The 26856-nt window shown below is 43.1% G+C and overlaps 1 protein-coding gene across 1 annotated transcript in view; it reads left to right on the forward strand.

The window, feature by feature from the left end:
* Positions 1–26856, forward strand: part of MYO10 (myosin X) — a 311116-nt gene that overhangs the window by 236193 nt on the left and 48067 nt on the right. The window contains exons 21-25 of the mRNA XM_077492017.1: positions 1642–1756; positions 5082–5188; positions 8034–8336; positions 9647–9686; positions 18373–19266. Coding sequence (XP_077348143.1) covers positions 1642–1756; positions 5082–5188; positions 8034–8336; positions 9647–9686; positions 18373–19266 — 1459 coding nt within the window. The remainder of the gene's footprint in view (positions 1–1641; positions 1757–5081; positions 5189–8033; positions 8337–9646; positions 9687–18372; positions 19267–26856) is intronic.

Consider the following 26856-nt stretch of genomic DNA (forward strand, 5'->3'; position numbering starts at 1 on the left):
AAGTCTCGCATTTTAAATTTTTAAATTTTTGGTAGATTAACAAAGCATGGTATAATTCTGCTATACAAACACATACATATCTTCTTTAAAGCCTCGTTCACACCATCTGCTGGTGTTGCCAACCATTAATATTTTTACTGGCAGCCAGTAAAAAATGGGCATTTTTCTCCTGACAGTAAATGCCAGTGACAGGAAAAGGTTGCCAGTAAAAAAATATGGCTGTGGCGCTTGGCCCAGGCCAAGACCATTTGAGTGCCTTCTACAGTGTGTTCAGGCAGCGCTGGCGGGGAGGCAGGTCTGGTGGAATCAGTGCCTGGGCATTTCAAGTGATGTCATGCTGCAAGGGAGCTGAGCCGAGAACCTTGTGTGAGCAAGGTAAGCTGGGAGCGGCATTGTCATTGCTGTTTGGACTGGACTGGACTGAAAGGGCCCCCTGGTGTGGAGAGTGACTGTCACTGTGACTCAAGAGGGGACTTGTGTTGGTGAGATTTCATCATCTGTGCCGCTGCACACTGCTGTCAGTTTCACAGTGAGAGTCAATTTCACATGTGTGTGCTGCCTATTCTAATTTCTTGTCCTCCTGAGTCCTGTCCCTGAACTACTTACTTACTAGTACATTTATCGAATTTACTATTGTAAATAAAGTAAGACTTTTTTTGCCTTAATATCTACATTAAATCACATTGCTAATTGCATATTGCACTTGTTTGTAGCCTAAATACTAAAATGTATACTTAAAACTGTAATTTTGTAACTTTTGAAAATGCCAGTAAAAACTTGGCTGTGCCAGTAAATTTTGGGTGTTGTGTCAGTAAATTTCAATCTGGTAGGTTGATAAAACTGCCATCTGCAGAGTTGTGAGTTTTTCTGTACACATTCTGCAAGAACACAAAGAAAACAATTGTTCTCTGTGTCCTGTTCACACCACAACACTCGGATCATGTGCAGATTTTTGTGCAGGAATCTGCAACTTGTATACAGTGAAACGCACTGAAACATACATGAAAACCGATGTAAACTGATGTGAAATCTCCATATATTTTCAATAAATTTTTCTTTGCATATGGTGTGAACGAGGCCTTAAATTAAAATAGAACGCTTCCAGATTATTAAACCCAATATGCAGCCTTCTTGTTGTTTTCTCTTACATTTTACAAAATGATCTGGTTTTGGACTGAAATTATCCTATAGCAATAAAATGAGAGTTCCTGATCAATTTGATACCTTGTAAGGGTCCACGAGACTCTTTAAGCAACAGGGTACAAACTAGCAGGTTAGACATGCTGGGGCCAGTTGATTTGTGTTTGCTTGTAACCTCCTTATTAAATCTTAATTGGTTTATCTCTGTTTAATTCCAATAGGGGGTCTCTCTACCATTTATTCAATGGGGGAAATCTACCAAATGTTTGACTACATTTCCTTTTTGTACGTTTTGCTTCATAAGCAGTATTTATTTCTTAGGAATAACAAAATAGCAGAAGTAGTTTTTATTAGCAAAAAAAGCTAAAAATACTTTTTTTTTTGTCTATCCTTATTTGATGCTTACTGTCCTTGTCTTGATTTCTGTGCTGTGTATGTTTTGTTTGATAGATTGTAAATCAGTTTAGAATTCTGAGGGTTTACTATTTGCTTTCTTTACAGGTATAAAGTGCTAATGAGAAATGTAACACTTCCTGAAGATTTGAAAGGCAAATGTGAGACTTTACTCCATCTTAATGACACAACTAACAAAGAATGGCAGCTGGGAAGGACTAAGGTAATGCTGTTGAATTATTAGCACTTTTCTTGATTAGTAACACAATCTCATTGGCTGATTCACTAGAAGTCGAGTTCAGCTTGCCAGCAAAGGTGAACAATGGCCTGCTTTTCTTGCTGCCAACCTTATTCCTTCTTGCTGTGCACCCTGTATATTCATGTTCACATGAACAAACATGGGCATACTCACTGAATGACCTTCTAAATTAAGGGAAGTGTGGGCAATCAATTACCAAAATAGGCAAGGTTAAATTCAATATAAATAATTTCCTGGAGAGTGAATAAGCATATGATGTTGGCAAATGTTTAACCCTTATTATAATTTCACAAAGTTATCTCAGTAAATTGGATTGTCACAATTTGCCTTTTTTCTTAAAGGATAATTACATACAGTACATTGATCATACATAGAAAAACAATGCATCCACAAAGTAGACAGACATGCACTCATAGTCTACAGCAGTGGTTTCCAAACTGCAGCCCTTTGCTTGCTTTTATCCGGCACTTGGGGTACTATTCATCCACTGATGCCAACAATGGAACAGTGGGGAATATTCCCCCCACTGACCCCAATGAAGGGGGGCACTATTTCTCCCAATGACACCAATAATGAGGCAAAATTCCTCCCAATGACACCAATGATAGGGCACAATTCCTCCCAATGACACCAACAATAGGGCAAAATTCCTCCCAGTGACACCAACGATAGGGTATTGTTTTTTCCACTGACATCGGGACCTTTTCTACTCCCAGTGGCCATAGTCCAGCCCCCAAAAAGTCAGAAGGACAGCAAACTTTCCCTTTGTTTATTAAGTTTGCAAACCCTTGGTCTACAGCATGCATACATTGAATTTTCAAACAAGTTTTGCTTTGGATTGCACGCTCCAGCGTCCAAATTTTCTCCATCTAAGCCACAGTGTGCCTCAAATTAAAAAGTGATTTTCTCTATTTAACATTTTACTTAACCACTCTTAGCCTTTTTAGATGTATATACCATGTAGGATTAAAAACATATGGCTATTGTTTATAGGCACATACAAAATTTTAAGTGCTAGCTGTTGTACAAGCTTGAGGTTACCAGATGCATGCTTGCCAACAATTTATCCTTCTTCATTTGATTTAGTATACCAGACCTAATGCATGTAATTTAAAAAGCATCCCAAACCTGCTTTTTCTTTTGTTATTGGACACCATACCCCTAATCACATACATAAATGACAGCGTATAAAGTTACACTTTATGTTGACTGCAGGTATGTTTGCAGCCATATGATATGCATTTTCATGATAAAAGTATCCTTGTTATACATTCTTACCCTTGCCTTAACAGCATATTTTATAAGCAAACCCAGAAGACACCTGGATTTAACACCTCCTTGTTTAAATGTGCAAAAGAGACTCTTACCTGTTTATCACACAGTGACATTACATGGGGAGCTGTTAACACTAGGGCTGATAGTGTTAAATGCTGCAATTGCATTTACATGTAGAGTGGAAATGCTGTACATGCATGCTGCATTGTTCTTTGAATAGTGCTATCTTCCTCTTCTATCTAACAGCACTTTATGCTAATAGTTTTCTAAAAGGAAAATTCTGTAACAAATATAATTCACCAGTTTGAAATAGTAATACTTAAGCAATTACATGTCCGTTGTACTTGATCCTGTAATGTTATTTTTATATGCTATGTAACATTTAGGATCTAAGCAACAGGGACAGTAAGGCCGCGTACACACGCGGGGACTGTTCGCTCAACTTTGTCCGTCAAACAGTTTCAGCAAACAGTCCGCTCAAAATTAGCATGGACGGACTTGCCCACACACGACGAACGAACAGTTTGCTGAAACCGTGCGCGATGACGTGAACGGCACGTACGACGGGACTAGAAAACGACGTCCTATACACTGCAATGCAAACTTCGGCGTGTAAATCCTTTCTGAGCATGCGCGGAACTTAGTTTGACGAACAAGCCTACACACGAGGGGACTGTTCGCTGAAACAAAGTTTCAGCGGACAGTTTTTCGGAATTTCCGAAAAACTTTGTTCAGCAGACTGTTCGCTGAAACTGTCCGCTGAAAGCCCACACACGAGCGGACTGTCCGCTGAAACACTGTTCAGCGGACAAAGTTGGGCGAACAGTCCCCGCGTGTGTACGCGGCCTAAGATGATTAAAAATATGTTAATTTTAACAACAGCCAAAATCAATTGAAATCTATAAGTACTTTAGTACTTAAATACTTAGACCCTGCAAACTTTGATCCAGTTCCACCAGTAGCACTTTAGCTTCCCACAATTTAACAGATAGAACTTTCCCATACATTGTGCAGAGGAAAAACACACATCCTGTGCATAAACATGTAAAACTCAGTGCTTAGTCTTCTCTTTTTATTGCCAACAATGCACTACTTAGCAGTCTTAGTAGGACCAACAAATGTAATGGCAGATGGTCTGGGATATAGCTGGCAATATGGCATGAAGCTTACTTGCCTTGGTCATAAGTCACAGATGTTACCCCCTATGGCTGGTTCAGAAATAAATGTTTTCAGATAGAATCTTGGAGTATTTTTTTAGAGTCAGTGATCTACCATTATGTAAGCCAATGAAGAGCGATTATGTGAACTATTGCTGTGTATTTTATATTCATCCAATACAGCTGTATGGAAAGCATCATTCTCTATCACATGTCATTGAAATGAAAGAGTGCCATAGGAAGCCTATTGCAGCTGTCAGGGGCACATGTACTCCATAACAGCCTCATTACTTTTATGCTGTTACTTTGTGTTAAATTGAATTATCCTTATTTATAACCTTTATGTCAAGACTAAATCACTGGTGCCATCTTTAGAGAAAAATGTTGTTTCAGCACACTATATTGATCTCTCCTTTCATTGGGAAAACAAGATACATAAGAAGACTGCATTTCCAAGGGAAGACTTGATTCACTTCAGTATAAAATCCCTCTTTATATTACATTCTATATTGCTGTTTGTTGATATTTTTTACACACTGTACATTGAATAATTTTTTGAGAAGTGTAATGAAAATTCAATAGATCTGAAATAAGTCTGGTCCTCTGAAACAGATGTGTGAGTAAATTGTTGGATTTTGGCATATTTGCATGAATATGATTATTTAATTTTAAAGTGTACTTATTTCAGTGGAAAATTAGGATGTTTCATAGAAGAATCACTGTTGCTGTCCTGTAACCTAAAGTGCAATATTCTATTGGTAGGATTTAGAAGTTGTATAAAGTGGAGAGCAGGGAGGTGTTGTAGACGAATGTGTGCCGTTTAAAAAATAAATGACTCTGTTTTATTTTGAGTACAGGTTTTTCTGCGGGAGTCACTGGAGCACAAGTTGGAGAAGCAACGTGAAGTTGAGGTCTTTAAGGCAGCCTTGATAGTACAGTCACACATCATGGGCTTCGTAGCACGGTGCGTGAAATATGTTTGAGCTTTTAGACTGTGGGAGTGACTAGTATTTCGTTTTTATGAACCAAGACTGCGTTCCTTGAAACTGTAATGTGTTCCTCCCATTTAAGCAGCTGAAATGTCCAGCTCAAGAATGAAAAAAATACAAAAATGATCTGTGTAGTTTGGAGGGGTTATAAAGACTGCAGTAAGTGACCCCATGCAACATGGTAGAATAGAGGAACACATGTATATAGATTTCATAGTTGCATTCATTGCCTTTTTATACTGTGTGGTAATTGTTCTGTTTTTGTGCCATCCAATCTAGTATGCTGAAATAAGAGTAACTAAATTCACTAGAGAAGCATATGAAGCTGACAGCAAAGTTGCATTGTTATATTCGGTTTGAATTTCACATCTAATCAAATGCTGGTAATAGAAATATGGTTGAGTTGTAGACAACTGAATGAAAAAAGCACCATCATTTAATAGTTGGTCAGTTAAAGCTAAACTCCAGGCAGACAAAGTAATATGGCTCTGTATTTATAAAAAGCCATAAGATGTTTCTTAATGGAATGAGTGTAAGTAATTGAATTTAACTTTGTATCAACTTTCTGAAATCCCTTTTACAGAAGCATTCAGACTAGCAGAGGGTGAGGCAGGAATGAGAGCCAATCAGTTGTGCTTTAATCAAATGTCCTGACAACAAACATGTTATTTAGAGGATAGAGCAGGTCAAGAAGATGGATAAACTCATCATTGCTCTGTTGCTTACCACAAGGAAGAAAAGAATCTGCACTGCAATGACATCATAAAAGCTATACAGCTTCAAATATTGGACAGCACACACTGCATCCTTACACCATAAGTCCACCCCTCTAACACGTTTCATCTGTCTGTGTTTAATCATAGAGGGGTGGACCTAGGGCAGGCATGTGCAATTAGCGGACCTCCAGCTGTTGCATAACTACAAGTCTGATGAGGCATAGCAAGACGACAGCCACAAGCATGAGACCCAGGGCCAGAGGGATGATGGGACTTGTAGTTTTGCAACAGCTGGACGTCTGCTAATTGCATATCTTTCACCTAGGGTGTAAGGATGCAGAATCCATTAATAAAGCTTTTTAGCTTTGATGATACCATTGGAATGTAGCCCCTTTTCGTTGTGGTGTGCAGTGATAGAGCATGGACAGGCTCCTTGGGCTTCAACATTTGGCTGGGAAACAGTTGGGCAGCTGGATGTGGTGAGCCTTTCGGTAGTCTTCAGCTGATGTTTCAATGTCTATTCAGCTCAGCAGGCTGGGGTGGAAAAGGGAAGCCACTGTAAGTTATGTCCTGCATAGATCTGGGCTGTGTGATGGTGATGTATAAATTACAGCTATGGATAGACCAATACAAAGCCTTTGGCAGGTAAAACTGCTCTTATATTTGTATTTCATCTATATTTATCTGTTTGCCTGAAGTTCAGCTCTAAAGTGTGTGTGTCAAGTCAAAGTAACTCAGAGTAGGGAGGAGTTAGACATTTTGTAAGGTTTTTATTGATATCTATGTCACAGCTGGGGAGAGTTGCCCCTTCTGTTTGTCCTGATGACCACTGTCACTATGACAGAAAGTACGTAGAACTCCAAAATTTTTGAGTTATCATTAGAGCAAAAAGTGAGGGAAGATCCTCCATTGGAGACACCTGTTCCTAAGACAACTTAGATGGGAATTTTGTTCAATTTGCAGAGTTTTTCTCTTGTATCCTGTAGCTTCACCAGGACAAGAAGTAAAGATAAATCTCCCCAGCAGGGCACAGGCAACAAACAATAAATTGAAAGTAGTTTTATACTTCCCTACACTGGTGCATGTACATGCAGATTATCTGAAGAGAACTTGGTATGTGCCAACGATGTTCTCAAGTTGCTCATATTTTGTTTGGGAAGGAACGATGCAGTTCATTTGAGAGTTGCATTTGCATATATGTGAGAGTCTTTAACAGCTATGTCTGTTATCACCTGCACAGTACTGGTTACTAGTGCCTGCTTGGAAATTTTCCAGTTTTGCTTGTCACTAGAGTTGGTTGCAGATAATGCCAGTCCCCTCCAGGAAATAATTATCTCTATGGGCTCCACTTCCAGGAATGTGGGCTACTTTAGTACTGGAATTTTTTGAAAACTTCCTGCACATGAGAGGATGCTGAAAGCAAATAGGTTCAGCATCAGTCTACTTTGCTTTCGTAAATCACCCCTTCAATTAAACAAAAAGCTGATGTAGTGTTACTATGGGTTACTACAGATTATTGATATTTGCACTGTGCAAGCCTTATATTCTCACATTGGTCAAGTTTAGCTAACTCTCTTTAAATAATGAAAAAACAGCATATATTTATTAATGCCTGTATTTATAGGTTTTTGTAAGCTCAGATAACTAAGTATCATACATTATGTATTAAATCTTGACCAATAGCAGGCATCTGTTTACCTTTGTATGTCTGCGAAAAGTCAATGGTAGACAGTTCAATAGCTGTTTGCATAATGAGATAATCTCTTTTCATGTGCATATGAGCCCTGGCTGTACATATAAGACAAATGTCACCCAGAAAGGCATCCTGCTGTGTGTAATTACGTCTTCTGTAAGCATGGCATATATCAGAGCTTATTCTTCTCTTACAAGACACTGTCGTTTCAGGGTAAAGAAAGATAGCACTGTGTTTGGTATTAGCTTAGCCAGGATTTAGCTGTTTACTGTGCATGGCGTTTATAGTGGGTGTGATTTATATTTCGGTTGTTCCTCTGCAAGTGACACCTGCTGTAAACGGGAGGCATAAATAGAATGGATTATGTTTTATCGATTCTGGTGTGTAGAACAATCTTGTTTGTTTCATCAGGAAGCAATACAGAAAGGTGCTACATTGCATTGTGGTGATACAGAAGAACTACCGGGCTTTCCTGTGGAGGACAAAGTTCTTACGTCTCAAAAAAGCTACCCTGACCTTCCAGAAGCAGCTGCGTGGGCAGCTAGCCCGACGTTTGTACAAGCAGCTAAGGGAGCAGAAACGGAAAGAAGAGGAAGAGAAGAAAAGAAGAGAGGAAGAAGAAAGGAGGAGGATAGAGGAGGAAGAAAGGCTCAAGAAAGAGGAGGAAAGAAAACGACAGGAAGAAGAACGGCTAAAGAAAGAAGCAGAAGAAAGGTATGGGATCTATACAAAGTCAAAGTTATTTTCTATACTTCTGCCTAAAGTGGTCTTTATTTGTTATCTGCAAAAATATGTACATTTTATATGTATATTATTTTTAGTTATAGCTGTTCTAAATAGGCGTGCATTGTCTATACATATGCATTTTAACAGCTGATTTACGAAGCCTTTAATTTTTTTTCCAAAAGAGACACACATTTTAGGTGTTAGACACTGTACACATCCATGGTTTTAATGTTGTTGGTTTTTATAGAGTATCCTTTTTGTTGCATTTTTACTAGTACATTTTCCATATAAATGAATGAACTGAGACTAATAAAAAACATTAGGTTTGAATAGGCCTTTATGTATGGACAGGTGTCATTTCCATGTATTATAATTTAAAAACATTCATCAGTGAACCCCTAGGTAACTGTAAGTGGAAAAATGCTTTATAATATGTTACAACTGAGAGCGAAGTGAGTAGAGAACATCAGATATAGGTATCATCATAAATCAGTAACAACCCATGGGTGTAAGAGGCAGTATCAGCCACTAGGGTTTTGTGCCCTCAAACAGCTGTACTGTAGGTTCTGCAGTTTGATCAATACCTAGGTGGTGTTGTAGCTACTGTACTAAGTTACATAATAGCTTTGGTCAGTGTTAATGCAAAGTTTTAAAAAAATTGTATAAAATAATTGTTTTTACTGATAGATATTTATTGAAACCATGACACTCTGGCAAACTATAAATTAATTTGAAGCAAGAGGTGGTGCATCCTCTGATCCTCAAGGTTTAATGTTTAGCACAGAAGTTGGAAAAATAAGGAAGATTTTTTCCCATAAGAATGGCCCTAGAGATCCTCTTGAATGTTTTAAATGGTAAATATGCAATATTTTGAAGAACAGAAGGCTAGAGATTCCATGTAAATGGTAATGGGTCTGGTGATTGTAACCCTTTACCCTAAATCCCACCCTGTCATCCATTGCTGCTGTTGGTAAGAGGCATCATACAATTTATTTATTTTTTAGTGTGCATTTTTGTGAACAGGTGAGGGTTACAAAACCATCTGTAGAAGTTAATCAGGGATAGGAAAGGAGGGGGTAATGCCTGCCCCCAGAATTACTGCATCTAATTTTGAAATGTGAACGATAAGCACAGTGCTGTAAGTGAGGGAGCAGGCTTACTTCTGCTTGTTTAACAGTTTTGTGCATTAGTTATGCAAATATGATGCTTCTATTTAGTGAGAAATATGGTATTGCAAAGTTTCTGTAAAAGTGAAAACATTGCACTAACTTACATATGTGGATTACCTATCTTCACAGGGAAATACAAAGACAAGAAGCAGAACTACAAGCCAAACAGGTAATGGGTGCACAGATTGCTTGCAGTATGAAGTGTGTTAAAATTAGGGTCCCCGTCTAACCCCCGAAACCTAATACACAGATTCTGAGACTGAATAAAGGCTTATTTAATTCAGTCATCATCCTGCTAATTTTTAATCATCTACAGAGCCTGTAGATGAGTAAATCTGACATGAGAAAACTATAGTACTTCAGGGCTATCATTGCTGTCCTCTTTCTAAAAATGCTAGTGGCCTGGCTACTGTGCTGATCCAAGTTTCAGCACTATTTTCAGCAAGTGACCTGGAACAAGAATATAAATCAGGAAGGATGTAAAAGTCAGCATTGCAGGCAGATAACTGGTATTTTTAGAATCAGGCTATGTCCACACCTATGCGTGTTGAGATTGATGCGTTTTTGCGCTGTGTTTTGCATTTTTGTATACATTTTTTGTGTTTTCATTTATTTTTTTGCCAATAGGCAAGTATGACAGTTTTGGGTTAGAGTTACCATTACATGTTACAGGGTTAGGGTTAAAGGTTAGCATTAAATGTTAGAGTTAAGGGCTAGGCTTGGTGTTTAAGGTTTGGGTTACGGCTTAGGGTTATTGTTAGGTATAAGGGCTAGGGTTAGCATTAAATGTTAGGCTTAAAACACCCTTAACCCTAAGCCTAACATTTAACACTAACCCTAGCTCTTAGCCTTAACCCTAACCCTTAACCCCAAGCCTAACATTTAACACTAATCCTAACATTTAAAGCTAACCCTAGCCCTTCAAGTAGAACTATAGGCAAAACTTTTTTTTTCATTTAGGATAGAGCAAGGGAGGGTTATAATAACCCCTGTCAGATTTTTTTTCACCATCTGTGTCCCATTGCAAACATTTCGCTTTACTTCCTAACCCATATCCAAACAGGAAGTGAGAGGAAATCTCTGCAAATTAAGTGAATGCCCAAAACTAGTGTCCCCATTGGAAGATTTCCCCTCTCTTACTTTTCTGTGGACAACCCGAAATTTCGGATTTTGTTTTCCTTTAACTTTTCAATGATAATGGTAAACAGGACAAATAGAGAGGGTGAATCTCCTTAACGGGTGCACAGACAGCAATAAAAATTGACAAGCAATCTAATCCTCTCTGCTCTAATCTCTAAAACTAAAAGAAAGATTTTGCCTTTAGTAATACTTTAACCCTTACCCAAACATTTACGAGTAACCCTAGCACTTGATCCCAGCCCTTAACCTTAACCCTAACATGTAATGCTAACTTAACCTAAAATTGTCATGCTTTGATATTGGCCAAAAAAATGCAAAACGCATAAAAAACCCTTAAAAATGGATCAAAGACGCAACACCTGCATTTTTGGTGCGGTTACATTAAAGTCTAATGCACCAAAAATGCAATCTGCTGCGGGAAAAAATGTCCCTGACCCTTTTCAAAAAATGCAGCAGCTGAAAAGGCATAAATATGAACATGTCCAATTGGAAACCATGTTAAATGGACTGTAGTGAGCCTCTGCAAAACACACTAACAAACACATAGTTGTGAACCAAGGTTAAGTGATTAGTAATGGCAACCGTTATATTTCTCTTATGACAGGAATAAGGTTGTAACTTTAGCTGAAACTAAACTGTAACATGCCATTGAAACTCTTTTTATTGATGTGCTGCAATGTTGTTGTACTTATCAATCAATATATTAAAAGCGTATCTCTAGCCATAACACCTTTTCTTTCTCATCTGTTGAGGGACACAGGAAGCCCTAAATCTTTGGGCTATATAACTCAAAGGTTTAGAACTTCCCATGATTTCTCTTTCGTTCATTGAGGGACACAGCATCTTCATCTTGATCTTAGGGTTATATCGCCCCTTTAGGCGAGGACTAGGCAGAAAGTGTTAAAAACAGCAACACTTGCACAATACTGCCCAATGGGCGGTCCTTCTGGCTATAACCCCTCACACTGCATCCAGCAGCTCAGTTTTTTTCTGCCTAGTGTAGGAGAAGGACCTGGCTCCCGATGGGACCATTGGTCCTGGGAATTTTTTTGTTCTGCATTTTTGATTCCTGTGATCTACAATCAACAGGCAGGCTGTGTGGCAGGCTGGAAAATATAGATCCTGGTAGTCTCCCCAGCCTGGCCATTGAATCTGAGCAGTCCCTAGCTACGCACTGTGTTGGCCAAGACATGCCCCGTCTGATCCAGGGGTGGTCGGGGAGCTATATGCTCCGGGTCACTCATATGACCGGGATACTGCTGTCTGTGTCACAGTGTGCGGTGGCCGGCAGCCACCCCGTACTGCTCGTGTGATGGGTCTATCTGTGGAATGCGTCTAGCAGTCCCTGCAGGGGGGGAAAGTATGGTTCCACCTGTCTCGGCAGGATGGAGAAGCTGGGCATTCCCTGGGAGGTCGACTAGGGGATCTCTCACTCTCCCTTTCTTCTCTCCCTGTCCCTTCCCTCCTCCCCATGCTATGGGCCGCTGTGTGACTGGGCACATGGGAGTGTGGTGCACGTAGCTGGCCGGGGGTCCTCCGGGGGGGGTCTCTGGGTCCTGGCAGGGGGCTGCGCTGGGTTTTGGGGGTCCGCTCGTCCTCTTCCCTGTTTCTGTACCATGGTGGGGTGTTTGTGCTGTGTTTAACATGTGGGGAGGCCGCCACATGTTCCGCAGCCATTTTCCTTGGGCCGCGGCCATTTTTTTTGTAGCCACAACCAGTTTTTGCCTTTCAGCCCTTTTCTGGTAGTTTGGCCATTTTCTTGGCGCCCTCAGACGTTGTTGCTGAGGCAGTCAGCGGCCAGGAGCCTTAGGTAGTTTTGCCTCTAGCGCTGGGTGCTTGTTTCCTTTTAGAACAGCGCGTTTTTCACACAGACACGTCATGGATGACATGGGGGAGTGGACAGCAGCAGCACAGCACAGTACCTGGGTCAGGGTGGTGAGTCCTGTGGGGGGCCCCTCAGTCTGTGGCAGCTAGGAGGGTGGACATTTTGTGTGACTTGCCTTAGGTCCTTAAGTGGTGACAGGCGAGTGTGGGTCAGCATGGCGTCAGAAGCTGGTGTTTCTTCCCCAGACATCCTGTTATTGCAACTGGTTCCCCTGCACCTGCTGTGCCTATGGAAGCTCTGTTAGCGGTCCTGGAGGCCTTTGTTGCCAGGGTGGAAGCGCCATGCGGGCGCAAGGGGGGTAAAAAATGCCCCCCTCCCTCCACCGTCTTCTGGGGAAAGCTCTGATTCATACTCGGGCCCCGCTGTGACAGGCAGCCCCTGTTCTGACATATCAGAGGATGCGGACCACCAGGATAGTTTGGATAGTGAGGATGACTCCGTGTTCGTGCAGGAAAAGGTGCTTGCAGGAGCACTTATTACAGTGGTGCGGGATACCCTAAAAATGGAGGATGCAGCGGGGGCATCTACAGAGGTGTCGGTCCCTTTCGGGTCCCACAAGCCGGCCCGCATGGCTAAGGTGTTTCCTTACCCAACTTATTTTAGTTTAAGTTTATTTATAAGGAGTGGGGAAAACCGCAGTGGGCCTTTTCAGTCCCGGAACACATGGCGGTGCGTTACCCTTTTGAGGAGAGTTTCCTGAAGAATTGGACATCTTCGTTTGTTGATCCCCCGGTATGCAGGTTAAATAAGGTAAAAAAGATTCCGGTGGAAGGGACTCCTGCTTTCAAGGACCCTGCTGACAGAGGGGCCGAAGCGGTTGCCCAGTCCATATTTACGGTGGTGGGGTCAGCATTGCCAATGTTAGCCATGGCCCTGGTGTCGCAGAAGCTTACTGAATGGGCAAAATTGTTGCACTGTGAGTTGGAGAAGCAACAGACTTCCCCGGTCTAAGTGGAGCTGGCAGACCAGTTGGTGCAGGGCCTTAAGTATGTCTGTAATGCGGCCGTAGATACGGCCCCCTTGCTCTCTAGAGCCTCTGTATCAGCAGTAGTGCTATGTCGCCTGATTTGGCTGAAATGCTGGTCTGTGGACCAGGCATCTAAGAAAGCACTGGCGGACTTGCCCTTCCAGCGAGAGAGGCTATTTGGTGCATAGCTGAATGACACAGTCCAGAAAAGGGTAGGAGCCATACCGTAGGCAAGGGCCCTCCTTTTCCGCTCAGAAGTGGATTTTTCGTCCGCCCGAGTCGGCAGGCAAGTGTTCCCAGTCCGACAAGGTGCCTGCTGAGGGACAAAAGCGTCCCTGGTTTCGCAAGCCTGCGAGCAAATCTGTTACCGCATGAAGGTTTGCCCCCGCCCGACTCTCGGTTGGGGGGTCGCCTTCGGGAGTTTGCAGCCCAGTGGACCTCCCTACTTTCCGACCAGTGGGTCTGTGAACTAGTTTCATCAGGATACAAGATAGAGTTTCTTTCTTGTCCACGAAACCGATTTTTTCCCTCCAAGCTTCATCTTCTTCCGGCTCGTCGGGAGGCCCTGTTTGGGGCAGTACAGGACCTGCTGCTGCACGGAGTGATAGTACCTGTACCAACGCCAGAAAGGTTTCAGGGATTTTACTCCAATGTGTTTGTAGTCCCAAAGCAGGAAGGCGTCCGTCCAGTCCTGGACCTGAAGGCCCTCAACAGCTTTGTGAAGGTACAAAGGTTCAGGATGGAGTCAGTTCGCTCAGTGGTCGCTGCACTCCATCAGGGGGATTTTCTGGCAAACCTGGACATCAAGGACGCATACTTGCATGTCCCCATATGCATCAAGCATCAGAGATTTCTGCGATTTGCAGTCGAGGGACGAGCACTACCAATTTGTAGCTCTCCCTTTTGGCCTGGTGTTGGCACCGAGGGTCTTCACCAAGGTACTAGCCCCAATTTTGGCTTTGCTAAGGCAGCGAGGGATTGCAATAGTATGTTTCCTGAATGACCTCCTTCTGAGAGCAGCTTCCACCCCAGAATTAAGGGAGGATGTGGCAATCACTATGCAAACTCTTCGGGAGTTTGGTTGGGTACTGAACCTATGGAAGTCGATGTTGGTGCCGACGGAAGTTGATGGAGTACCTGGGCCTGCTTCAGAGGCAAGAGTCTTTCTCCCTTCGGACAAGCTGCAGACTCTTCAAGCTGTGGTGAAGTTGTTGGTGTCCTGCAGGTGGTCATCGCTGCGTTTTTGCATGCAAGTCCTGGGTCCCATGACAGCCACTTTCGAGGCGTACCGTAGGCTCAATTCCACACTCGAGTCTTGCAAAAGGAGATCCTGTCCAAATGGGACAAATCTCAGTTGTCCCTGGATTGTCAAATTCCAGTGAGCCAGCTAATTAGGGATTCCCTGCTCTGGTGGCTGAGATCACCAGCTCTTTGGTCTGGGAAGTCGTCCCTTCCTCTTCCTTGGACGGTGATCAGAATGGGCGCCAGCCTGACTGGTTGGAGGGGAGTTTGTGGCGTACAGTCAGCCCAGGGTCGCTGGACCTAGGAAGAATCCCGCCTGCCAATCAACGTGCTGGAACTTCGGGCAATCAGGCAGTGCCTTTCCATATGGTCACAGAGGCTGCAGGGGTGTGCAGTGAGGATCCAGCCAGACAACGCCACGGCCGTGGCGTATGTATACCATCAAGGAGGAACAAGGAGCTTGGCTGCAGCACTGGAGGTTGCTCACATCGCGATGGGCAGAGCAGCACCACAGCTCTGTCGGCCATGTACATTCTGGGTGTAGAAAACTGGCAAGCGGACTACCTAAGTCGTCAGATGCTGGACCAAGGGGAATGGTCGCTACATCCGGATGTATTTCGGCTCCTTTGCCTAAGGTGGGACACGCCAGATGTGGATCTTCTGGCTTATCGACTCAATTGGAAGGTACAGATGTTTGTGGCCAGGTCAAAGGATCCATGGGCAGATGCAGCAGACGCATTGGTGGCTCCATGGGGGCATTATCAGCTGATTTATGCTTTTCCCCCACTCAAAATTCTACCACGTATGCTTTGCAGAGTGAAAGCAGAGGTAATTCTGGTAATTCTGATTGTCCCAGATTGGCCTCGATGTCCGTGGTACACTGACATGGTACGAATGGTGACGGATGTTCCTTGGTGACTGCCGATGAGAGAGGACCTTCTGTCGCAAGGTCCAATACTTCATCCTGCCTTACCGTCACTGGCTTTAACGGCATGGCTGTTGAAAGCCATGTGCTAAGGGACTTAGGTCTGTCGGATTCGGTAATATCCACTATGCTGAGGGCACGGAAGTAATCTTCTCGGAAAATTTATCATCGTACGTTTAAGGCCTACATCTCCATGTGTGAGGAGATGGGGTGGCATCCACGCACATACTCGATTTCCAGGATTCTGCTGTTTTTGCAGCGAGGAGTGGATCAGAAACTTGCCTTAAGCACAATCAAGGGGCAGATATCAGCTTTGGCTGTCTTTTTTTCAGCGACCCTTGGTGCCTCATTCATTGGTGAGTATGTTTGTTCAGGGGGTTTGACATGTGGCCCCCTCCGGTACGACCACCGCTACCTTTGTGGGATTTGAATCTGGTGCAATCAGTGCTTCAGAAACCACTGTTTAAAAAAAAAAAGGGAGATCCCCTTATTGACACTCTCAGAAAGTAGTCTTTCTAGTGGCTATTACATCTGCCAGGAGGGTTTCTGAGTTGGCGACCTTGTCTTGCAAGTCTCCATACTTGATCCTCCACAAGGATAAAGCGGTGCTGCGTCCGCAGCCTTCATTTCTGCCAAAGGTTGTTTCGCCCTTCCATATAAATGAGGACATTGTGCTTCCGTCCTTATGTCCTTTGCCATCACACCCACAGAGGTGGTCTTGCTTTCCTTGGACATGGTCCGGGCTCTGAGGATGTATCTGTCTGCTAAGGCTCCTTTTCAAAGGTCGGACTCGCTGTTTGTATCGGTGGCTGGTCCGAAGAAGGGACTGGCGATCTCATCAGCCACCATCATGGATTAGACAGATTGTGGTTTACGCTTATGCCATAAGGGGACGGCGCCTACCTTTCCTGTCATGGCACATTCTAACAGGGCAATTGGTGCCTCTTGGGCTTTCCAACATCATTTCCCAGGTGTGTAAGGAGGCGACCTGGTCGTCCGTTCACACTTCCACAAAATTTTACAAGGTTGATGTGAGCGCATCTTCGGATGCTTGCTTCGGCCGCAAAGTTTTGCAGGCGGCAGTTTATGGTTGCAACTCCTCCGTTGAGGAGCTCTGGCTGTTATGGGTGGAGTTATTTTCTTTCTGTTCCCACCCCTCGTTGCTTTGACACTGCTTGGGGATGTCCCTAAAGTCAAGATGAAGATGCTGTGTCTGTCAGTGAACGAAAGAGAAAATAGGACTTTTGTACTCACCATAATATCCCTTTCTCTGAAGTTCATCGATGGACACAGCACCCCTCCTATTTATGTTTGTACTGCTTTTGACAAACTGAGCTGCTGGATGCAGTGTGAGGGGTTATAGCCAGTAGAACCCGCCCCCTGGGTGGGACTGTGCAAGTGTTGCTGTTTTTAACACTTTCTGCCAAGTCCTCTCCTAAAGGGGGGTATAACCCTAAGGTCAAGATGAAGATGCTGTGTCCGTCAATGAACTTTAGAGAAAAGGATTTTACGTTGAGTACAAAAATCCTATTTTTAAAGAAGTACAAAAGCCCTGGATAGAACTCTCTCCAGGTTTTTATTGCTGTGAAAGTTTTCCCTCACTTACCTTCATGTTACCATAATATGACAATGGTGAAATCTCCCGATCATGACAGACTAATACACAGTTGCAACAGGTATATTTTGGCGTTTATATTAATTTTTTTGGCGTTTGTATTCATTCGCTATTTCGCACAATTGGGTGGGCGCAGATCACTGCCCACCCTTTTTTGAAGCCTATTTGAGCCTCAGACTCTAATCATATGCTTAAAAAAAAAAAAACATTGGAACTCACTCATGTGTCCGGCACCCCTCATGTAGATTATGGGGGGCCGGGCGCATGGCGAGGGGGTCGGCACCCCTGCGCCCTGCATTACGGGCTGCCACTGCTAATACAATAACCTGACAGAGGTTCTATCCCTTCTCCACTCGCTAACTAATGATGGAGTTACACTTCAACATTCTTTTTTTAATTTGTGTTAATCTAAGAACCAGAGTCAAAAGTCCAATAAATTCTCAAGGTGTTGACACATTTTTTTGTCATTGTTTGTAGAATGACATTACAACTTTTCCCCTGCAGACATATTCAAACTTTTCGGTTTAGACTATTTGCTGTGTCTGTTCTGTAAAATTGTTATTATTGATCTGCCCCTATCTTTCTTAAATGTTCATACACCCTTCATACATTTATGGTTTCCAGCTCATCTGCCAGCATAAACATTTTAAAATAATTGTGTCAGTATGTGTAAATATAAACCATATTTTTATTTATATGTTGTTTTTTATATTCACATGGGGACGTCCATATTTGTTTATAACATATGCAATTTTTGCTACCCACTTAGTACAGCGCTTTTACTTTACTGTTCTTCCCTTTCCATGCAAATCCACAAGCCAAGTCCGACTGCTTGAATTACAGACATTTTATCAAATCTGTTAACTCTCCTATTTGCGTGTTCTAGTTGTCTTTTTTTTTTTTGGTATCCATACAGTTTTTTGGGGGCATATTGTGTTTGATTTTCTTGTAACTTTTTGATGTCATGGGACAAGCAGTGAACATTACGCATTTTAATTTATTGAACAGTGAATTACAAATGTAGCATCAGCATTATTTGGTTTAAAAGCAGACTTATACTTCTTTATTTCCATGGTTGTAGGCTGAGGAAGCAAGAAGACAGCAGGAACTTACTACCATGTTGGAAGCTCAGAGAGAGACCGGAGAAAAAGTTGAATTAGCAAAACAGAAGGAGAACAAGCAGGTGGAAGAAATTCTCAGACTAGAAAAAGAAATTGATGACTTACAGCGCATGAAGGAAAAGCAAGAACTATCTTTAACAGAGGCATCTTTACAACGGCTGCAGGAGCTCCGTGACCAGGAGTTGAAGCGATTAGAAGAAGAAGCATGTAGAGCAGCTCAGGAGTTTCTTGAGTCTCTTAATTTTGATGAGATTGATGAATGTGTTAAGAACATTGAGATGTCCCTTTCTGTTAGTGATGCCCTTCCAGATGACCTCAATGGCATTGCTAGCTGTGAAAAGCCGAACTTTAACTTCAACCAGCCATACCCTGAGGAAGAGGTAGATGAAGGGTTTGTTGCTGATGATGATGCATTTAAGGATTCACCTAACCCTAGTGAACATGGGCACTCAGACCAAAGAACAAGTGGAATTAGGACCAGTGATGATTCCTCTGAAGAGGATCCCTATATGAACTACACAGTTGGGCCAGCACCTCCAACTGTGCCAAGTAATACATTAGTCTCTAAAGGACAAGAGGCAAAACCTTTTAAGAAAACAACTGGGGGAGAGTCTAATTACTGTGTGCCAGAAAAAGCACAAAACGGACCAATTGGTCTTGGAAACCTTATTATCCCAGATGCGGATTATGATTATGATCATGATGATTATCAAGATGGGGCCATCACCTCTGGAAGCAGTGTAACATTTTCTAACTCACACAGTAGTCAGTGGTCTCCCGATTACCAGTGTTCCATAGGGACATACAACAGCTCATCTGCATACAGATTCAGTTCAGAAGGTGCACAGTCATCTGTAAGTTCTACTATAACTTTATTATTTGTAAGTTTTTTTTTTTTTTTTTTAAATAAATTTTTTATTGCTTTTTACCATAAATGACAAGCAGTCCAGAAACAAAAACAGTAAGTATACAAGAAACACTTACTAACGATACATGGTTCGTAGTTGACAGCCACATGCCTAAGAAACTTAGATGTGTACAGCAGAGTCCATGGGAATAATAACTCAACCTAGCAAAGAAATATATACATGGCAGAGCAATACAGAGTCAGCAAAGAACTGAAGCTATGAGTCATTACGCTGTAGAGCAAGACTGGGGGGGCTCCTCCCCAAGTGCTTCCCTGGGTAGCTTGAGCGGTCCCAGAGAATTAGTAATGTCCCTCTTTAGATACCATTCTGTGTATCTGAATGGCTGCATAATCCTGTGTATATCCTCTTTTGCAAAGACATGTTCCAAAAAAATGCGCCATCTCGAAAAAAAGCGTGAGGTTGATTTGTGATTTAGCAAAATAGTATCTAGTCGTTCTAAGTAGAACAGAGTTTCCAGGGCTTTTTTCACAGCCTGTAGTGAAGGTGGTGAGGGTTTGATCCATTGTGTCAGGATAGTTCTCCGTGCGACCAAGAGACATAAATGCGCCCATTGGGGTATAGCTGGATAACTATCTGAGAGGTGAGGTTCAGCCAATGTGGTATATCCGAAGAGACATAGAAGTCGGTCTCTGGGTAAGTCCCGATTTGTTACAGCATGAATAAATTGTAGCACCAAGTTCCAAAAGGTCTCAACGTGTGGACATTCCCATAAACGATGGAGAAGCGTAGGATGCAATTTTGAACACCATGGACAGCATTCCTGGCTAGGGTCAGCTCGGTTGATACGGAAGGGGTAATACGCCCTATGAAGAATCTTGAATTGGGTTTCTCTCCATGTTTCGGAAACTGTGATTTTTCTAGTCTTAACATAACCCTCTAGCAATTTTCCGGGAAGGTCCACATCCTCAAAAATGTCCGCCCATTTTCGGAAAGGTTGCAAGCGGTATTTGGCAGAGTGGTATTCAATAAGGGAAGTATAAATAGTAGAGATAGAATAGTCACCATTGTGTATGATCGTATCAATGAATGATTTTTGGAACTGATTCGTTATACATCTATGCCTGTTACCCAGATAGCTAAGGAGCTGGTGGTAGTGGAAGGAATGAGATAACGGCAAGGAAAATTCTCTAGCTAGCATTGAGAACGGCTTGGGCCTGCCAGAGTCATTCGAGTAGATATCATATACCTTCGTGAGACCCTTAGATGCCCAACAAGTAAATACACTATGCATTGTGGAAGGAGGGAACATGGGGTTAGATTGGATTGGTAAATAGCGTGAAATATCGGACGGTAGCCCTAGTAATTTACGCGACTCCCTCCATGCTATCACAGTATCTCTAATCAATAGATTAGATCGGATGTGAGGGGGTAATTTGTTTGGATTCGAGTGAAGGATAGCCGATAGGGCAAACGGGGAGACCACTGCAGCTTCTAATGCTTCATTAGAGTACCTAGAATTTCCTGTAAGCCAGTCTAGGCCCTGGCGAAGCAGACATGCTAGATTGTAAAATCGGATATTGGGCAGGCTCGCTCCTCCCTCCACCTTCGGGAGACATAGTTTATTCAAAGCAATCCTCGGTTTTTTCCCGGCCCATAAAAATTTCGTTAAAGCTGAGTGAATCAATCTAACATCCGAATGTTTAACTAAGAGAGGGATGGTCTGCATTGGGTATAGTAAGCGGGCAAATGAAACCATTTTAAAAAGATGACATCTCCCGAAGAGCAAGAGAGGAAGAGCCGCCCAAGCCTCTAATTCGTGTACAATCTTCGATATCACTGGAGGGAAATTAAGGGAATAGATAGTGGAGGGTGTCCTGCCAATGCGTATCCCGAGGTAAGTGATATAGTGTTTCGCTACGGCCAAGGGGGAGCTAGAGGTCCAGGCGGTGGCCAGGTTAGGTCGAAGGGAAAGGATTTCACTTTTGTCAAAATTAATGCGCAGTCCAGAGTATGACCGGAATTTGTGGAATAAGTCTGCAAGGCGTTTAAAATCTCCCGACGGATCCGTAGAGAATAACAAAATATCGTCCGCAAAAAAGGCCGAGCGAAGCGTATGGTCCCCTAATTTGATTCCACTAATCCCGTTAGGCGAGTTAATCAGTCTTGACAGAGGTTCAACGGCTAAGTTGAACAATAAAGGAGACAGTGGACAACCCTGTCTTGTCCCTTTTGACAAGGGGATTGAGGCCGATATAAAGTCAGGGGTCACCAAGCGCGCCGTCGGGGATTCGTACATACGTCGTAAAAATTGCAATATCGGACCGGAGAACGCCAGCTTTTGCAATACTTGGAAGAGCCAGGACAGACTAATGTTGTCGAAGGCCTTTTCGGCGTCTAGCGACATAATAGCCACATCTTTGTCTGGGTGGGATTTAGCGTACTCTAGCACCGTCAGGACCTTACGAATGTTTAACGTTGCCGAGCGTCCTTTAACGAAGCCCGATTGAGCTGGGTGTAGAAGGGAAGGGAGTATAGACGTGAGACGAGTGGCGACAATTTTGGATAAAATTTTCACGTCTACGTTGATCAACGATATTGGTCGGTATGACCCTGGTAGAGTAGGATCTTTGTCCTTTTTGCCGATAAGCCGTATATAAGCCTGTGTACCCGTAGGTAGGTATGGACCGCCCTCCCACATTGACTTAAAAACAGCTTGCAACGTGGCCGGGATAAAGTCCTTGGTCATTTTATAAAATTCGGCAGTGAGGCCGTCCGGGCCCGGCGCTTTAGACGACGCTAAGGATTTAATTGTGGTCTGAATGTCCTCAACCGTAACGGGAGCATTGAGGGCATCCAGAGCTTCGGCGGTGAGTACAGGCAACTGTAATTGACGGAGAAGGGTCGCTGCACCCTCCGGATCTATCGAGTCCGTCGAATACAATCGCGTGTAGTAATCCGTAAGGATCTTGTTAATTTCATCTGAGGACGAGTGTAGCACCCCTTCATCATCTTTCAAAGACATAATACGCGTAGGTTTTCTAGTGCCGGCGCACATCCTGGCAAGTAATTTACCTGCCTTATTACCGAATTTGTGAAAATATAGAGTGGAGTACGACGTTTTGGCCAATTCCCGCTGCTGTGCCCAGAGATCAAACTCCCCCTTGGCCTTCGTCCATAATTTAATATTGGCCTGCGAACGATTAGATACCAAACGTTCGTGAGCACACCGTAACTTCTCGCTCGCCGCCATATATTGTCGCTTGGCGTTACGTTTAAATTGAGTGACATATGAGATGATTTTACCCCGTAAAAAGGCTTTGCCAGCCTCCCAGAACAAATTCGGCTTGGATATGTATTCTCTATTGTCAGAGACATATTCCGACCATGCTAGCTCTAGAACCGACCGAAAATCTTCATTGTCTGCTAAGTACGAGGGGAATCGCCACAGAGGCGGCAGGGCTCCCGCACGAGTGTCTAACAATTTAAGGGCTATTGGGCTGTGGTCCGATATCCTCGGGTCATAGATTTCCGGATCCTGGGTCAGAGGAAAAAGCGCTTGGGTGACAAAAAAGTAGTCTATGCGAGAAAACGAGTCGTGAGGAGGTGAATAGAATGTAAAATCTCTACCCGTCGGATGAGTTATCCTCCACGGGTCTAGTAGTTGTAATTGGTCTACCGTTCTGGCTAAGAGCGTTGATGTGGTGCGAGGTCTGTTTCGAGTCGGCCCTATGTCGGCGGGTCTGTTCGAACGGTCTAGGGCGGGGGACATCACCGTGTTAAAATCCCCTCCCACAACGTGCAAAGCTTCTGGCACCATCGTCGTCCAAGTAGTCAAATCACGAAAAAAGGCAGAGTCAGGTGAATTGGGGGCATAGACATTAGTAATAGCTATATCCGAATGGGCTAACTTAAGTGATACGGTGACCATGCGACCTAATTGATCCATTTGTACGTTCTTAACTGTATAGGTTAGCTTTTTGTGCAACAGAATCACTACCCCAGCCTTACGGCCATCAGATGGAGACCCAAAAACCTCCCCCACCCACAGTTTTCGTAGGCGTTGCATATCTTCGCCCGAGAGGTGTGTCTCTTGTAATAGAGCCACATCCGCTCGTAATCGCTTCAAATGTCGAAGGATCATCAAGCGTTTACATTGGGAGCGAAGCCCCTTAACATTCCACGACACTATCTTCAAGTGACTCCCCTCGACTGGCGACGCCATAGTGGTGGTAATTCAGATGTTAGCTCTAAGAGGTAGCGGAGAAATCTCCCCCAAAAGCACGATCCGCCAGATAGGGGAGCACTCAAAGATCGTGTCGTTGCTAGGCTGAAAGGCATACAATAGTCAGAAAAACACAAAATAAAAAACCACATGTAACGTGGAACATAACCTGTAGTGAACATAGTATAAAGTAATACCCATAAAGTATCTACATCATCTATCATGTACTTCACTTTTTTCCACATCCAACTGTACGTGGATACCGACCCTCCCGCCTCCCCCTCACTCTTAAGTAATGTCCAGGAGAGATCAAGAGCCGAGTAGAGTAACGCTCCTCACGCGGGGGGCAGCAAAGGTGTTGCAGTGAGAATATCCCAGACCGAGGGCACTAAAGGAAACATAAAAGTCCAAAACTAGAACACGAAGGAACTGTTAACATAACGTATATGGTAGAAGTGTGGGCCCAGGAGAGAAATAGAAATAAAAGAAACGAACAAACGTGTACTCCGCAGGCCAATTCCATCTTCAGCGTGATGAACAGTAGTGTGGTCTTTTCTGTAGAAGTGGTCGGTTTCAACGACCGCGATTTCCTTCACGATGCGAAAGCTGAGTGAGTCGGGTGCGCTTATACGGCGGCTTGCGAGGGCTGGAGTGCGGTCTGCGATCACGAGGTTCAGGTCGGGACGGAGAGCCGACCGATGCATCCGTATGGTCCATTTCCGTGGTGGTTTGGGCCAAGTAGTTCGCTGCTTCGTCCGGTGACGTAAAAGATAGTCGTTCTCCCGAGGGTGTTTCCATTCGCAGAATAGCAGGGTATGCTAAGGAGAATCTTATTTGTTGGTGGTGCAGCGCGGTACAAACCGAAGCGAACGCTTTCCTGCGCTTCATGACCTCAACGGAATAGTCGGCAAATAGCAGAAGCTTAGCTCCCTCAACGGTTAAGGTACGATTGCGCCGGAATGCTTGCAGAATCGCTGCCTTGTCAGCATAATTGAGATACCGCACAATGACGTGGCGAGGCTTAATGCGGGTATCCTCAAATTGGCCGATGCGATGAGCCCGTTCGATCGTACAGGGTATGCGGATACCCAATTGTTCCGGTATGAGTTTAGCACAGATGTCAGCGAGGTTGTTCGCAGTGACCGTTTCCAGCAGACCTATGATCCGAAGATTGTTCCTTCTGGAGCGATTCTCGAGGTCATCGATCTTATCCCACAGGTCTCTCGTCTCCGCTGTGAGTCGGGCGAGCGTCGCCGATTGCGCCGCAGTATCATCTTCCAGGTAAGAGATCCGATCCTCCGTCTGAGTGATGCGTTGCGCTTGTACTTGTAGTTCTATATGTAGCTGCTCCAGCCCTTTGTGTACGGCTGCATCCACTGTGGCGGTTAAAGTAGGGCCTAGAAGGGCAATGCCCGCCGGTTGGTGAGTTCCCTGTAGTTCTGCTGGGAGCAAGGGCCCGGCCTGGTCCGCTGGAGGCGCGGTCGCCATCTTGGCCGCGCTGAGGGCCGCGTCTTCTGCCGAGGTTGGCGAAGAGGAGACAGCCCGGGCATAAGACCGCTCCACAAAGCGGTCCATGAGTCTCCTGTGAGTGAGGCGGACTTTTGGGGAGCAGCCCCGGAGTTGTAGCAGATCTGGAGGCAGCAAAATAGAGGGGTTCGGCGGGAGCTACGTCCACTCACAGCCTGATCATGTGGCGCCGGAACCGGAAGTCATTATTTGTAAGTTTTACTGTGACTTTGTTATTTGCCATATTTAAAAAAATGGAAGTGTTTCCCCTATACACCATTGTATTTACAGTTAATTTGTATAATAGCTTGTTTTTTGGATTACTTAGGTTTCTTCCCAGACACCCCCAGTTAATCATTTACCTGTTAAAGCATACATGCTGCATACAGAATGTAAACTGAAATATATCTGAAGTATAGAATGATATAGAAGAATCATCCTCAGTTCTAATTATAAGTAAGGAATCTACTGTATGAGTAGGTAAATATCTTCAACATTACAGAATGAACTATGTTGAATGTGAATCTAATTAATGCAGCAGAATGCTGAATACAGCCTGTGCCATGTGTACTACTCATACAACAGGTAGATGGCTACTAGGTTTGGAAAAATACATCCAAACTCTATATAATTTCAATGGAAAGTAAATCTATAGGGCAAATAGACTTTTGTTTTTGAAAGGAAAGCCTCACTTTGCAAGGGAATTTCCCCCAGAGCTTAGTGAATTGTGCAAGGAAAAAAATGCATTTTTGTGAACAGTCTATTTGCCTTTAGTAATCAACCACAGTATTTGAACAGTTTTTCTGTTTGTCTACCTAACATGGAAATATTTTAAACTTTTCTAAACAAAGTGTTGATCATGTTTAATTTAGCCACACACTGTGCAAACAGAGATTACTAGAAAGCCTAAAGATAGTTAACCATAATTGATAATAAGTTTTAGATTACTGCACACTAGATAGCTCTTCTGATTCTTCTTTTTTTTTTCTTTTTAATATACATGTAAAAGAGATCAATTTGATTCAGATAACCTTATCAGTGTGTACTGGTGTTTTAAAAGCGTTGTTTCTACATATAGTAGTTTGTCATTTTGTCTCGTAATGCTAGTCGATAGGAGTATATTTTTAATGCCGTAAATGTGACTTTCATGAAACATTCACCAGTGGTAAATCAACCATTGCCATTTAAATAGATGCACCAACAAAATTCACCTGTAGTGAATGTGTCATGATTCTGTCCTTTATAAATATGCCCCTATGTGACAGCTAATTCACTGTAAACAATATGTTCCCCATGGGGCTGATCTTTTTGGTTTTTAGGATTAATATTATCTAAATGGTTATGATTAATATGATTTTAATATCATTGGTTAACCTGACTACATAATGAAACAAATGTTCATATGATATCAACCAGCAAGAAAATTAGGCAATTTACATTTTTGACTGTTGTAATGCTTTACAGAGAAAGGTAAGATTCACAGTCATACTGAAGAGGGGGTGTGCATGTTGGGTAAAAAACATGTTTTTGACAGTCAACATCCTGTACAAATTAGCAGCTATAAATTTTAACTAAGGGACCCTAACTTCAGTACTTGCTGAATCACTAATCTAGAACATGTTTGCAAGTCATAAGTTCTGACAGTAATCTGACTTTATATGCTGAATGCTTGTTCCAGATATGCGACCCAGAAAGTACTACAGCCAAATTCAGACGGACAAGTAGCACTTTCAGAAGAAAGTCAATCCCTTTATTTAATGATAGGTCTCCTTTAATGATGTTTTGTTTTATAAATATGACCACTGTCTTGTGTGTCTACACTTATTGGCAGATGGAAAACATATTTA

Source organism: Lithobates pipiens, unplaced genomic scaffold (genome assembly GCF_037356315.1).
Source record: "Lithobates pipiens isolate NorthernLeopardFrog02 unplaced genomic scaffold, aLitPip1_a1.2 Scaffold_19, whole genome shotgun sequence".
NCBI classification, from domain to species: domain Eukaryota; kingdom Metazoa; phylum Chordata; class Amphibia; order Anura; family Ranidae; genus Lithobates; species Lithobates pipiens.